Source organism: Pongo abelii, chromosome 5 (genome assembly GCF_028885655.2).
Source record: "Pongo abelii isolate AG06213 chromosome 5, NHGRI_mPonAbe1-v2.0_pri, whole genome shotgun sequence".
Classification (NCBI taxonomy): Eukaryota; Metazoa; Chordata; class Mammalia; order Primates; family Hominidae; genus Pongo; species Pongo abelii.
The window spans coordinates 171,206,153-171,219,716 of record NC_071990.2 but is presented as its reverse complement, the minus strand read 5'-3'; the positions used below and the strand labels follow the sequence as shown (position 1 = coordinate 171,219,716).

The following is a 13,564-nucleotide window of genomic DNA, read 5'->3' as shown; positions in this document are numbered from 1 at the left end:
ACTTTTTTTTTTTGTCGCCCAGGCTGGAGTGCAATGGCATGATCTTGGCTCACTGCAGTCTCCACCTTCTGGGTTCAAGCGATTCTCCTGCCTCAGTCTCCCGAGTAACTGGGATTACAGGCACGCACCACCACGCCCAGCTCATTTTTGTATTTTTAGTAGAGATGGGGTTTTACCATGTTGGCCAGGCAGGTCTCGAACTCCTTACCTCAGGTGATCCGCCTGCCTTGGCCTCCCAAAGTGCTGGGATTAAAGGTGTGAGCCACTGCGCCCGGCCCTAACTGGCTTTTTAAAGTACTGGGATTAAAGGTGTGAGCCACTGCGCCCGGCCCTAACTGGCTTTTTAAAGTACTGGGATTAAAGGTGTGAGCCACTGTACCTGGCCCCGGTCTTGAACTCCTGACCTCAGGTGATCCGCCCGCCTCAGCCTCCCATAGTGCTGGGATGAAAGGTGTGAGCCCCGTGCCCGGCCCTAACTGGCTTTTTGAAATGCTGGGATTACAGGTGTGAGCCACAGTGCCCAGCTGTGTTTAAAGGTGTGAGTCACAGTCCAGCCCTAACTGGCTTTTGTGTTTGTTTGATTTCTATATTGATTTTCATCAACTTTGAGTACATAACTCATAAGTGCTAAACGGCCCGACACATATTCCTATGATCTTTGTTAAAGTCTTCCCTTTCTTGGTGTTCCAGGACAACTGCCAGCTCCTCTTCAATCCCCGCCAGGCTGACTATGACAAGGATGAGGTTGGGGACCGCTGTGACAACTGCCCTTATGTGCACAACCCTGCCCAGATAGACACAGACAACAACGGAGAGGGTGACGCCTGCTCCGTGGACATTGACGGGGACGGTGGGTGCTTCTGCTCCTTTCCACGTATGCACTATTTTTTTTTTTTTTTTTTTTTTGAGATGGAGTTTCACTCTTGTTGCCCAGGCTGGAGTGCGATAGCACCACCTTGGCTCACTGCGATCTCCACCTTCTGGGCTCAAGCGATTCTCCTGCCTCAGCCTCCTGAGTGGCTGGGATCACAGGCACGCACCACCACGCCCGGCTAATTTTGTATTTTTAGTAGAGACGGGGTTTCACCATGTTGGCCAGGCTGGTCTCAAACTCCTGACCTCAAGTGATCTGCCTGCCTTGGCCTCCCAAAGTGCTGAGATTACAGGCGTGAGCTACCGTGCCTGGCCCAATGCATGTGTTTTAAGGGTCACAATTGGAGGCATTTGCAAGTTTCATGTTTTATTCTGAATTTTGATAAGCTCCTTTCATTTTTACACTACTATAAGATTAAATGATTCATTCAGTTATTCCAATAGGGGCCCATGCTTATTCTGCCTTGCCTTTTCCTGAGGGTCAGGGGACACCAGCCACAGGACCGCCCTAGAGAAAGCTACGCATTTGGTATCCTCCTCTTTCTGACCCCAGCCTTGCAGTCCTGGGCCTCGTGCTTCTTCAGGGTGTCTTTTCTAATGTTCACCCTTCATTCAAAAAGTCCAAGAAGGCATTACGTGTTTTCATCAAACTGAGCTTCTAGGAGTTAGAATAACATGGGTGTATTGTGGTTACCTCTGCCACTGCTCCCGGTTGCTGCTTCACCCGGAGAGTTCGCTGGCCTTGGTAAGTGAGCTCTGCAACCCAGTGCCACCGTCACCGCACGGCCGTCCCTTCTCTCGGGGTGCCTGGAGACCAGGCGAGTGCTTCTGTAGAACCAGCAGGAGCTAGGGGCAGGCTCACGTCCACGCTGGAGCTCGGCCCCAGCTCCTCCACCCTGCGCCTCGTGAAGTCCTCTTCCCAGCCCTGCACCAGCCACCCCCCTTCTGAGCTGCCCCAACCTGCTGTTCTGTCTCACAGCGGTTTTCTCAATCTAACCTTTTCCACTGATTTCTGCCTCCACCCTCGTCTCGGTCTCCAGGAACGTGCTGGGTTGCTGTCTGAGGGCTCGTGGTGGCCAGGGGCTCCTCGGCTCCCCATCCAGGATGGCGTCTGTGATGTGCTGGATGCAGATCTCAAGCTCCAGTCCCTTCCATTTTTATTTTTTAGGGGCTCCTTACTTCCCTTCTCCAGACCTCACCTGACCAAAGCAAAGCGAGCGTCTCAGCTCAGTTCTGGCTCTTCCTGTGGACTCGCTGCCGTGTAACATTTTGCTCTGTCATTTGTGACGCTGTCACTGATGGTATTGTTTAGTTCAGTGCTAGTTTATATTTTTATAACTTCAATATCAATGCAACTCATTATTTTCAGATTTCTTAAAATAAGATACGACATCTAAAAGCCCTGCCAATCTCTGCCATTGTCTTTTTCCTACTCATGTGCATGGATGATAAGCTCCTAGGAACTCAACGCATACTTTCCGAGTGGGTATTAGGGAGAAATAAGCAATTTAGCAAGCTCAGATTTACACGGCGACAGCACATTCAACTACCCCTCCTGCAACATTACCCAGAAATCTCCAAAAGTTGGTTCTATTTCAAATGAAAGGAATTTGAATTGTAATGAAATATGTCATATGTTCTTCTAAAATCTAATAGTCTTTATATTTTACTATATTCTTAGGCGTCTTTTTATTATAATTAAATAGAAGTGTGACTGTAAGCAATTTCGTGTGATAGGAAAAACAATGTGCTTTTTCTAAACTCACCTGTCCTGATTTGTTTTTGTTTTCTTCCCCCTTTAAACACCTACAGATGTCTTCAATGAACGAGACAATTGTCCCTATGTCTACAACACTGACCAGAGGGACATGGACGGTGACGGTGTGGGGGATCACTGTGACAACTGCCCCCTGGTGCACAACCCTGATCAGGTGAGGGCAGCCGCAGGCAGGCGGGTTTGGGGGTCCTCATCAGAGGGACGTGGACGGTGGTGGTGTGGGGGATCACTATGACAACTGCTCCTGGTACACAACCCTGACCAGGTGAGGGCAGCTGTGGGCAGGCGAGTCTCAGGTCCTCATCAGTCCCCTCCATGGGGCCTTGGGAGTTTTCCATGAGCTCCACAAAGACAGGATAACATGGAGTTTTCAATGATTTCAATTGAAAACATTTACTCAACTCAAATCTCAGCACTATTCTTGTATCTCAGTGGCCACAGGCCAAATGAATAGACACCTTCACCTCATCAGCTGGAGCGAGGTTGTGTCTGCACAGAATTCTCTCCCCATTTTCCTGATGCCAACATAGGAATTGGCTTCATTTCCAGGTTTGCGTTTGAAAGAGACAAGGGAGGACAGTTATCTTGATGCAGCTCATAGGATATATTATAGCAAATGGTGTAAAAAAGAGACATAATTACCTGGTAGTTCATGCTTTTCCAGTGAAGAAGCACGTCTTCCTTTAGTGAAGTGAATTACTGTGGAGAGGTGGCAGAGGGTGGAGAGATTCCTGGACCGAGGGGCCTGGCCCCAGTGCTGGTCCTGACGTCAGGGTCAGTGTGACCTCGAGCCAGCCGCCCCTGCATGGCCCTGGGGCTTGTGCTGTAGGACAAGGAGGCGGGCTCTCAGGCTCGTGTCCTGCTGGTTCCTCTCCACCTCCTCAAACTGGCGCTCCTCTGCTGTTTCTCTCATGCCCCATCCCCTAGACTGACGTGGACAATGACCTTGTCGGGGACCAGTGTGACAACAACGAGGACATAGATGACGACGGCCACCAGAACAACCAGGACAACTGCCCCTACATCTCCAACGCCAACCAGGCTGACCACGACAGAGATGGCCAGGGCGACGCCTGTGACCCCGATGATGACAACGATGGCGTCCCCGATGACAGGGACAACTGCCGGCTTGTGTTCAACCCAGACCAGGAGGACCTGGACGGTGGGTGCTCTCTCAGCTCATGGGCGTGGAGGAAAACGGCTTCTGAGCAACCCGCCAAGGCAGAGATATGTATGCACGGAGATCATCTTAAATCTGCTGCTGGAAAAAGGGCAATGACTTTGGGCCTCTTAAAGCTGTGGGTCCATGCAATATGAGTTTCTTCTGCCCTGATGCTCAACACATTCTTGGCTGTGTGTGTGCCCTTCAACAGGTGTGCTGCCTCAAGTGTGTGTGCATGTCGGGAGGAGGAGAAATCCCTGCCTCCATATAACTTCCAGATTGTTGACGATCTCCTGGAAAGAATGCGGGTTACAAACGTAGGATGAATTGGGAATTTGGTGTATGGGGCCAGGCAGGGGACAGGGAGGATTTTTTTGAAAGCACAGCCAACAAAAGTGGCATGAGTGTGAAGCATGAGAGGAAGAGCTGCTTTGCTCAGCAGTGAGCATGAATAGGTAGCCCATAGCCACGGGGACCTGAGGAAGGAGCTGGATGGGCTGCAGTCCTCTAAGTCAGTGTCCCTGAGTAATAAACAAGGGCACAGCTGTGCTCTGGGGCTTCCGGGGAGGCTGTGAGAAAGTGGCCCTCACTTGGAGTGGGGCCTGGCTGACACAGGCTCTCTTTGGAAGCCGCGTCCTTGACAGATGGAGATAAGGACTTGAGGGGCATCTGAGACAGCATGACTCAGAAGTACATGGGAGATGCTGGGATCAGAAGGGCAGCTCCTGGGTTCTCCCCGAGCAGCATGAAGGGATGGAGTGAGCACAGCAAGCCTCATCTGGATTCCGTGTTCGGGCATGCAGGGGCTTGCTCCCCAGGCAGCCTTTCCCCAGGGACAGGGACAGAGAGAAGCTGACAGGCAGAGCAGCATTTCAGCATTTCAGAATGCCCTGATACCAACTACGTGCCTAACACGTGGTAGGTAGAGTATGTTCTTGAACAGAATGGAAACTAGTTGAAGAATATGATGAAATATTCAATCCAACTTGCCTTTCCTCCTTCTAAAACAGCAGGCCATGTGGTAGCTAATTCAGTACATTGCAATCTGCCTGTCAGGTTATCGTCATTGCCGTAGACTGATAGACTGGACACGTGGCAAATTCATGGTCCCCCTGTTTGCACCAGGCCCACCTCATCCCCACTCCCCACCATGCCACAACCCCACTGAAAACTTGACAAGGACCCAGTAAACAGCAGAAGTCCATGTCTCCCTAGGAAAAACCATTTTAGTGTGAGTTCTGCTTTAATGCCAAATAGACTATAAAAAGCAAGGATGACTAAGAAAAGTAATAACAGACATTCAGAAAACTATCCAAACACAAAGCTGGAAATGCAGGTTGATATTACTTGACAGCCATTCAGGTTTTATACCTGCAGCATTGAGTTTGGAACACGGTGAGAAATGGCTTTATGTGAATTTGCTGTGCTGGCCTTTGCTGTGTATTTATCACAAAAATGTCGTGAAAAGAGTTGAGGCTCCTGTGAAGTCAAATGTTTTGGAGACTGTAGGGCATGAATCCACAAAACACTGCAAAGCACTCAGTCTTAGATGTTCTGGGAAAGATGCACTCATGTTTCTCAGACATAGAAAAGCAAATGGCAAACCACCGACTTTGCTTCTTTGTTTTTTGTGTTTTTTCTTTTTCTTCTTTTTGTGCTTGTTCTTTGTGCATAGGTGATGGACGGGGTGATATTTGTAAAGATGATTTTGACAATGACAATGTCCCAGATATTGATGATGTGTGTCCTGAAAACAATGCCATCAGTGAGACAGACTTCAGGAACTTCCAGATGGTCCCCTTGGATCCCAAAGGGACCACCCAAATTGATCCCAACTGGGTCATTCGCCATCAAGGCAAGGAGCTGGTTCAGACAGCCAACTCGGACCCCGGCATCGCTGTAGGTGAGTCTCTGAGACACGGCGGTGGTGGCAGCATTGCTCCGGGGGAGGCGCCTACAGAGGATGCAGACTGCGCTTTAAGATCATGCAGGTGGGATGCCATGTGGTCTTTCTGGAAGCCCCCATCCTTCCATGGTCTGTGAAACTGTCTGCCTAAATAACCTTGACAGGTACATGCACCTGCCGCTCTGAAGTCTCTGAAATTTCAGTAAACCATTTTATTTTATAGACTTGGTCTATGAAATGGGACCTCATAATCCTCTCAGAACTCTTGTAAGTTGGATCTAAAAAAAATCCCTTCTATTCCACTAATCTCATGGTAAAAGAGCCCAGTGGGATGAAGAGGGGAGCCCGCCCCGCCCACTGGGCATCCACTGTCAGATGGTCACAGGGCCAAGCTGGGGATTGCCTGAAACCTGTTTCTTTTTTTCTTTTTTTTCTTTTTTTCTTTTTTTTTTTTTTTTTTTGAGATGAAGTCTTGTTCTTGTCGCCCAGGCTGGAGTATAGTGGTACAATCTCAGCTCACTGCAACCTTCGTTCCCGGGTTCAAGTGATTCTTCTGCCTCAGCCTCCTGAGTAGCTGGGATTACAAGTGCCCACCACCATGCCCAGCTAATTTTTGTATTGTTAGTAGAGACGAGGTTTCGCCATGTTGGTCAGACCAGTCTCAAACTTTTGACCTCAGGTGATCTGCCCACCTCGGCCTCTCAAAGTGCTGGGATTACAGGCATGAGTCACCACTCCTGGCCACCTGAAAGGTGTTTCTAATGAAACCTTATGGTGTTGCATCCAGGTTTTGATGAGTTTGGGTCCGTGGACTTCAGTGGCACATTCTACGTAAACACTGACCGGGACGACGACTATGCTGGCTTCGTCTTTGGCTACCAGTCAAGCAGCCGCTTCTACGTGGTGATGTGGAAGCAGGTGACACAGACCTACTGGGAGGACCAGCCCACGCGGGCCTATGGCTACTCCGGTGTGTCCCTCAAGGTGGTGAACTCCACCACGGGGACGGGCGAGCACCTGAGGAATGCGCTGTGGCACACGGGGAACACACCAGGGCAGGTGAGGTTGGCTGGCCGGGCCCACGCATCTCCTCTGCGCCACTGCGGCTGTGGGGCGTTTCAGCAGTACTAGCCCAATCCAGAGACCCCACTTTTGTTTTTATTAATTTTAACTCCAGGCACAGTTATTTTAATAATCTTACTTTATTATAGGCACTGTGCCTGGGGTTACAACTCAACACAGTTGATAATTACCAGTTAAATACAGTTGCTAATCCTTTTACAAATTAAACCTCTTTTACCCTCTTCTGGAGATAGGGAATGAGCATAGGACATAATGATCAAAGATATAATATGAAAAAATATTTTAAAAATTGAAGCTAGGGAGAATTGAATATCAAAACTTTTAAGTATTTTGCCCAACATCCCATATTAAGGAAAGAGAAGATCCAGACATGAACCCAGGAATCTGAGGGTCAGGTGCCTGGGCTCTTCAGTCCAGGAATCTGAGGGTCAGGTGCCTGGGCTCTCAGCCCTGAGCCACACTCTCTGTCCATGGGCTTCAATCCACAGTAGAGATTTGGATGATAAACACATCAGAGAGATATGGAGCACCATGAGTCTTAAGCATGAACTTGCAAAGTCATGTTTTTGCTTCCTGCTTGGTGTTACAGAGCTGTGGTTAAGGCCCCGGGTGCCCATGGCACTCAAGAGTGCTATGTTCTCTCTCAGGTGCGAACCTTATGGCACGACCCCAGGAACATTGGCTGGAAGGACTACACGGCCTACAGGTGGCATCTGACTCACAGGCCCAAGACCGGCTACATCAGGTGAGGGCAAGTCAGCACAGCTGCATTTCTTCCAAGGGGCTGCATTTCTTCCAACATGCTTCCATCAGACGGCACGTTTGAACATTAATAGACAAATAAGCTCAAGTGAATTCTAACTTTTTGTTTTACTCTGGATGATTCTTCAGCATTAACTGCCTTCTCTTTTCTATCCTGCATCTCTACTAAATATTAAGTATTTTTAAAAAATGGTTGAAAAGGAGAATATACAATCTGCTTTGTTTTGGGATGATAACCGTATTTTCTCCTAATGAATACCCCAGGCAGGGGAGAACAACTGCAATTAAAATAACTGCATCTTTGCAGAATTAGCATGTGCTTTATTGGAGACTAGGTTTGTACCTGTTTCTGATGATGTAAATGGCTGAATTTAAGACACAGTTGTATGAAGTTTTGACACGGTTAGCCCAACAGAATCTTTTCCCTTGGTTTAACAGCATTTCTAATTGATTTTTATTCAAACAAAATGTGGTAAATTTAAAATCAAGGTGTTTTTGTTTTTGTTTTTTCAAAGTTAATAAGCACCAAGATCAGGCCAGACTCTGTGCAGATGCCAGGAGTGTGTGAGTCCCTGGCAATAGTGGGCAGATCTGTGTGGGTGAAGTGCAGGCTCGTGGCCTGGCTGGAATGTTTTCCTAGGGGGCCTCCTGTTTATTCACTTTTATGTCCCATCCTCCTGTCGGGGGCTTGGTGTATCCAGTCCTGCTCCCACGCAGCTTCCACAGTGGAGAGGAGAGCTGGTGAGCTCATGGTTTTAGCACAAGGTGAAGTAGGGAGAGTCCAGTGCGTCTTCCCAGGAAGTGGAAAGCTTCCTCCTCACCCCACCAAAGGTAGAGTCTCCTCTAAAGCCCTTGCCCAGGTGACTGTAAGTGAACTCACAGATTGTGACAATACTGTGGTTGCAAGAAGGAAGGTGTGCCCTGGATCAGTGCTGCACCAGGGGTGGCTGGAGCTCCAAAGGAGAAAGCCAGCAATGCCCCCTGGGGCACTGAAGCCCTGGGCAGAGTATCCACAGCTTGTGTCTGGAGCTGACCTTCCACCACTGCTGAATGCTTCACAGAGTTCATGTTCTCTTTCTTTCCTCTTCTTTCTAAACACCATTTTTAGAGTCTTAGTGCATGAAGGAAAACAGGTCATGGCAGACTCAGGACCTATCTATGACCAAACCTACGCTGGCGGGCGGCTGGGTCTATTTGTCTTCTCTCAAGAAATGGTCTATTTCTCAGACCTCAAGTACGAATGCAGAGGTGAGTGTGAGCACTTCAGATTAGTGGGGAAGGCATGTGGCACCCGGAAAGGGAAAGGGGTACACAGTGCACTCTTCCACTTACAAAAGCTGCCGGAAAGAGAAAGGGGTACACAGTGCATTCTTCCACTTACAAAAGCTGTACATCAGGGCAATAAACCTAATGCACAATACCACACATGAGCCCCCTGTACATTCCAAGCAGCCATTTCATTTGGTCAGCTTGGATTGTTTTGTTTTTAATTGCATTTGGATGCCTCTGGTAGAACACTTTCCAATTATTTACAGGTCCCACCCATCCTCATTGTGCCATATCCTAGAGTTTCCTAGATTTCCTCCACTTCCAGGCTCCTGACGCCATTTTAGATTGGTACCCTTGCATTAGCAATGGCAGGCACGCAGGAAGGAAGGAAGGAAAGAAAGAAGGAAGGAAGGAAGGGGTTTCTCTATAGTTATCTCACTACAGGTATATTTGAATCAAAATATTATAGACCTGGAAGATAACTTGAATCCCATCTGCTCTAATTCCTTGCCTTCAAATGTGCATTACCCTTCCATAGATGCAGTAAATAAGGCTCAGGATGCTTCTCAAGAATCACACATTGAAAATCATGTGTTTGGCTGGGGGCAGTGGATCATGCCTGTAATCCTAGCCCTTTGGGAGGCCAAGGTGGGTGGATCCCCTGAGGTCAGGAGTTCGAGACCAGCCTGGCCAACAGGGCAAAACCCTGTTGGGGTTGATTTCTCTGCTTGCTTCTGTGGAGGTTTTCTTCTCCTTAAGTTAGGATGTCTTTCAAGGCATCTCATTTCCTCCCATCCATATCATTCATCCACCCACCCATATATCTCATCCATCCACCCATCCATCCATCCATCCATCCACCCAACTGCCCATCTCATCCATCCACCCAACCATCCATCTCATCCATCCATCCATCCATCCACCCACCCACCCACCCACACACCCACCCATCTCACCCATCCATCCATCCACCCATCCACCCACCCAACTATCTCATCCATCCATCCATCCACCCACCCATCCATCTATCCATCTAATCCATCCACTCACCCACCCACCCACTCATTCATTTCATCCATCCATCCATCCACCCACCCACACATCCACCCAACCATTTCATTCACCCCCACTCACTCATCTATCCCATCCATCCATTCATCTCATCCACTCACCCACCTACTCATCCATCCATCCACCCACCTATCAATCCATCCATCTCATCCATCCATCTATCCATCCATCTCATCCACCCACCTACTCATCCATCCATCCATCCACTCATCTCATTCACTTACCCACTCATCATCCATCCATCCACCCAGCACTTATCCATCCATCTTATCCATCCATCCATTTATCCATCCATCCATTCATCTCAGCCACTCACCCACCCACTCATCCATCTCATCCATCCATCCATCTCATCCACCAACCCACTCATCCCTCCATCCACCCACCCACCCATCCATCCATCTCATCCACCCACCCACCTATCTCATCCATCCATCCATCCACCTATCTCATCCATCCATCCATCCATCCATCCATCTCATCCATCCATCTACTCATCTGCCCATCCATCTCATCCATTCACCCAACCATCCATCTCATCCATCCATCCATTCATTCATCCATCCACCCACCCACACACCCACCCATCTCATCCATCCATCCATCCACCCACCCATCCACCTATCCATCTAGTCCATCCACCCACCCATCCATCTCATCCATCCATCCATCCACCCACCCATCCACCTATCCATCTAGTCCATCCACCCACCCACCCATCCATCTCATCCACCCATCCATCCACCCACCTATCCACCCATCCATTTCAACCACCCCCACCCACTCATCTATCCCATCCATCCATCCATCTCAGCCACCCACCCACCCATCCATCTCCACCACCAACCCACCTGTCTCATTCATACATCCATCAATTCATCTCATCCACCCATTCATCTCATCACCAACCCACTCATCCATCCATCCACCCACTCATTTCATCCATCCACTCATTCATCTCATCCACCAACCCACTCATCCATCCATCCACCCACCTGTTTCATCCATCCATCCATCCATCTCATCCACCCACCCACCCACCCCATCCATCCATCCACCCATCCATCCATCCATCCACCCACCCATTTCATCCATCCACCCATCCATTTCATCCATCTATCCACCCATCCATCTCATCCACCCACCCACCCATCTCATCCATCCACCCATCCATCCATCCATCCATCCATCCATCCATCCATCCATCCATCCATCCATCCACCCACCCACCCACCCATTCATTTCATCCATCCATCCATCCATCCATCCATATGGTAGATCTCATCTTTAATTAAAGTAATTATATTTCAGGTTCTAGGTAAAACAAAATAAAACACTACCCATGGCCCAGTTATGCTAATTCTGTTTATTGCTTTTTTTTTCTTTTTGTAGATATTTAAACAAGATTTGCTGCATTTCCGGCAATGCCCTGTGCGTGCCATGGTCCCTAGACACCTCAGTTCATTGTGGTCCTTGCGGCTTCTCTCTCCAGCAGCACCTCCTGTCCCTTGACCTTAACTCTGATGGTTCTTCACCTCCTGCCAGCAACCCCAAACCCAAGTGCCTTCAGAGGATAAATATCAATGGAACTCAGAGATGAACATCTAACCCACTAGAGGAAACCAGTTTGATGATATATGAGACTTTATGTGGAGTGAAAATTGGGCATGCCATTACATTGCTTTTTCTTGTTTGTTTAAAAAGAATGACGTTTACATATAAAATGTAATTACTTATTGTATTTATGTGTATATGGAGTTGAAGGGAATATTGTGCATAAGCCATTATGATAAATTAAGCATGAAAAATATTGCTGAACTACTTTTGGTGCTTAAAGTTGTCACTATTCTTGAATTAGAGTTGCTCTACAATGACACACAAATCCCATTAAATAAATTATAAAGAAGGTTCAATTCAAATTTGAAGTAATGTTTTAGTAAGGAGAGATTAGAAGACAATAGGCATAGCAAATGACATAAGCTACCGATTAACTAATTGGAACATGGAAAGCAGTTACAAAAATAAACGAACTCTCCTCTTGTCCTACAATGAAAGCCCTCATGTGCAGTAGAGATGCAGTTTCATCAAAGAACAAACATCCTTGCAAAATGGGTGTGACATGGTTCCAGATGTGGATTTGGCAAAACCTCATTTAAGTAAAAGGTTAGCAGAGCAAAGTGCTGTGCTTCAGCTGCTGCTTGTGCTGCTGTGGCTTCGGGGAAGCTCCTGCCTGAGCTTCCTTCCCCAGCTTTGCTTCCTGAGAGGAGTCAGAGCAGACGCACAGGCTGGAAAAGGCGCATCTAACTCGTATCTAGGCTTTGGTAACTGCAGACAAGTTGCTTTTACCTGATTTGATAATACATTTCATTAAGGTTCCGGTTATAAATATTTTGTTAATATTTATTAAGTGAATATAGAATGCAGCTCCATTTACCAATAACTTATTTTAAATATGCCTAGTAACACATATGCAGTATAATTTCTAGAAACAAACATCTAATAAGTATATAATCCTGTGAAAATATGAGGCTTTATAATATTAGGTTGTCATGATGAAGCATGCTAGAAGCTGTAACAGAATACATAGAGAATAATGAGGAGTTTATGATGGAACCTTAATATATAATGTTGCCAGCGATTTTAGTTCAATATTTGTTACTGTTATCTATCTGCTGTATATGGAATTCTTTTAATTCAAACGCTGAAAACGAATCAGTATTTAGTTTTGCCAGGCACACCCAATAATCAGTCATGTGTAATATGCACAAGTTGGTTTTTGTTTTTGTTTTTTTGTTGGTTGGTTTGTTTTTTGGCTTTAAGTTGCATGATCTTTCTGCAGGAAATAGTCACTCATCCCACTCCACATAAGGGGTTTAGTAAGAGAAGTCTGTCTGTCTGATAGGGGGCAAATCTTTTTCCCCTTTCTGTTAATAGTCATCACATTTCTATGCCAAACAGGAACGATCCATAACTTTAGTCTTAATGTACACATTGCATTTTGATAAAATTATTTTTGTTGTTTCCTTTGAGGTTGATCGTTGTGTTGTTGTTTTGCTGCACTTTTTACTTTTTTGTGTGGAGCTGTATTCCCGAGACCAACGAAGCGTTGGGAGACTTCATTAAATGTAGCGACTGTCAACAGCGTGCAGGTTTTCTGTTTCCGTGTTGTGGGGTCAACCATACAACGGTGTGGGAATGATGATGATGTGAATATTTAGAATGTACCATATTTTTTGTAAATTATTTATGTTTTTCTAAACAAATTTATCGTATAGGTTGATGAAACGTCATGTGTTTTGCCAAAGACTGTAAATATTTATTTATGTGTTCACATGGTCAAAATTTCACCACTGAAACCCTGCACTTAGCTAGAACCTCATTTTTAAAGATTAACAACAGGAAATAAATTGTAAAAAAGGTTTTCTATACATGATCTCTCTCCCTTTTTTAAAAAGAACTAGCAGGGTTTCTACCGGGGGGAAAGGGGTCGAAGGAATTGGCATTTTGCTTCCTGTAATGTAAGCAGGCCTGTGGCGTGATCACGGGCTATCTCCTCGCAAGTCACAGGTTAAAATGCAGGCTGAAGGGCCTGGTGGAGAAGGAAGCCCTGCTTGACACAGGTCTCTGTTCTGCTGAGCCTCCCAGCACGGCGTGGGATACA

General features: G+C 47.0%; 1 protein-coding gene across 1 annotated transcript in view; it reads left to right on the top strand.

Moving 5' to 3' along the window:
- THBS2 (thrombospondin 2) overlaps nt 1-13,331 on the top strand; it is a 39,502-nt gene extending 26,171 nt beyond the window's left edge. The window contains exons 16-23 of the mRNA XM_024248277.3: nt 691-850; nt 2,686-2,804; nt 3,578-3,812; nt 5,488-5,715; nt 6,506-6,777; nt 7,449-7,546; nt 8,672-8,811; nt 11,296-13,331. Of these exons, the coding sequence (XP_024104045.1) occupies nt 691-850; nt 2,686-2,804; nt 3,578-3,812; nt 5,488-5,715; nt 6,506-6,777; nt 7,449-7,546; nt 8,672-8,811; nt 11,296-11,303 (1,260 nt within the window). The 3' untranslated portion in view covers nt 11,304-13,331. The remainder of the gene's footprint in view (nt 1-690; nt 851-2,685; nt 2,805-3,577; nt 3,813-5,487; nt 5,716-6,505; nt 6,778-7,448; nt 7,547-8,671; nt 8,812-11,295) is intronic.
- Nucleotides 13,332-13,564: the final 233 nt, after the last annotated feature.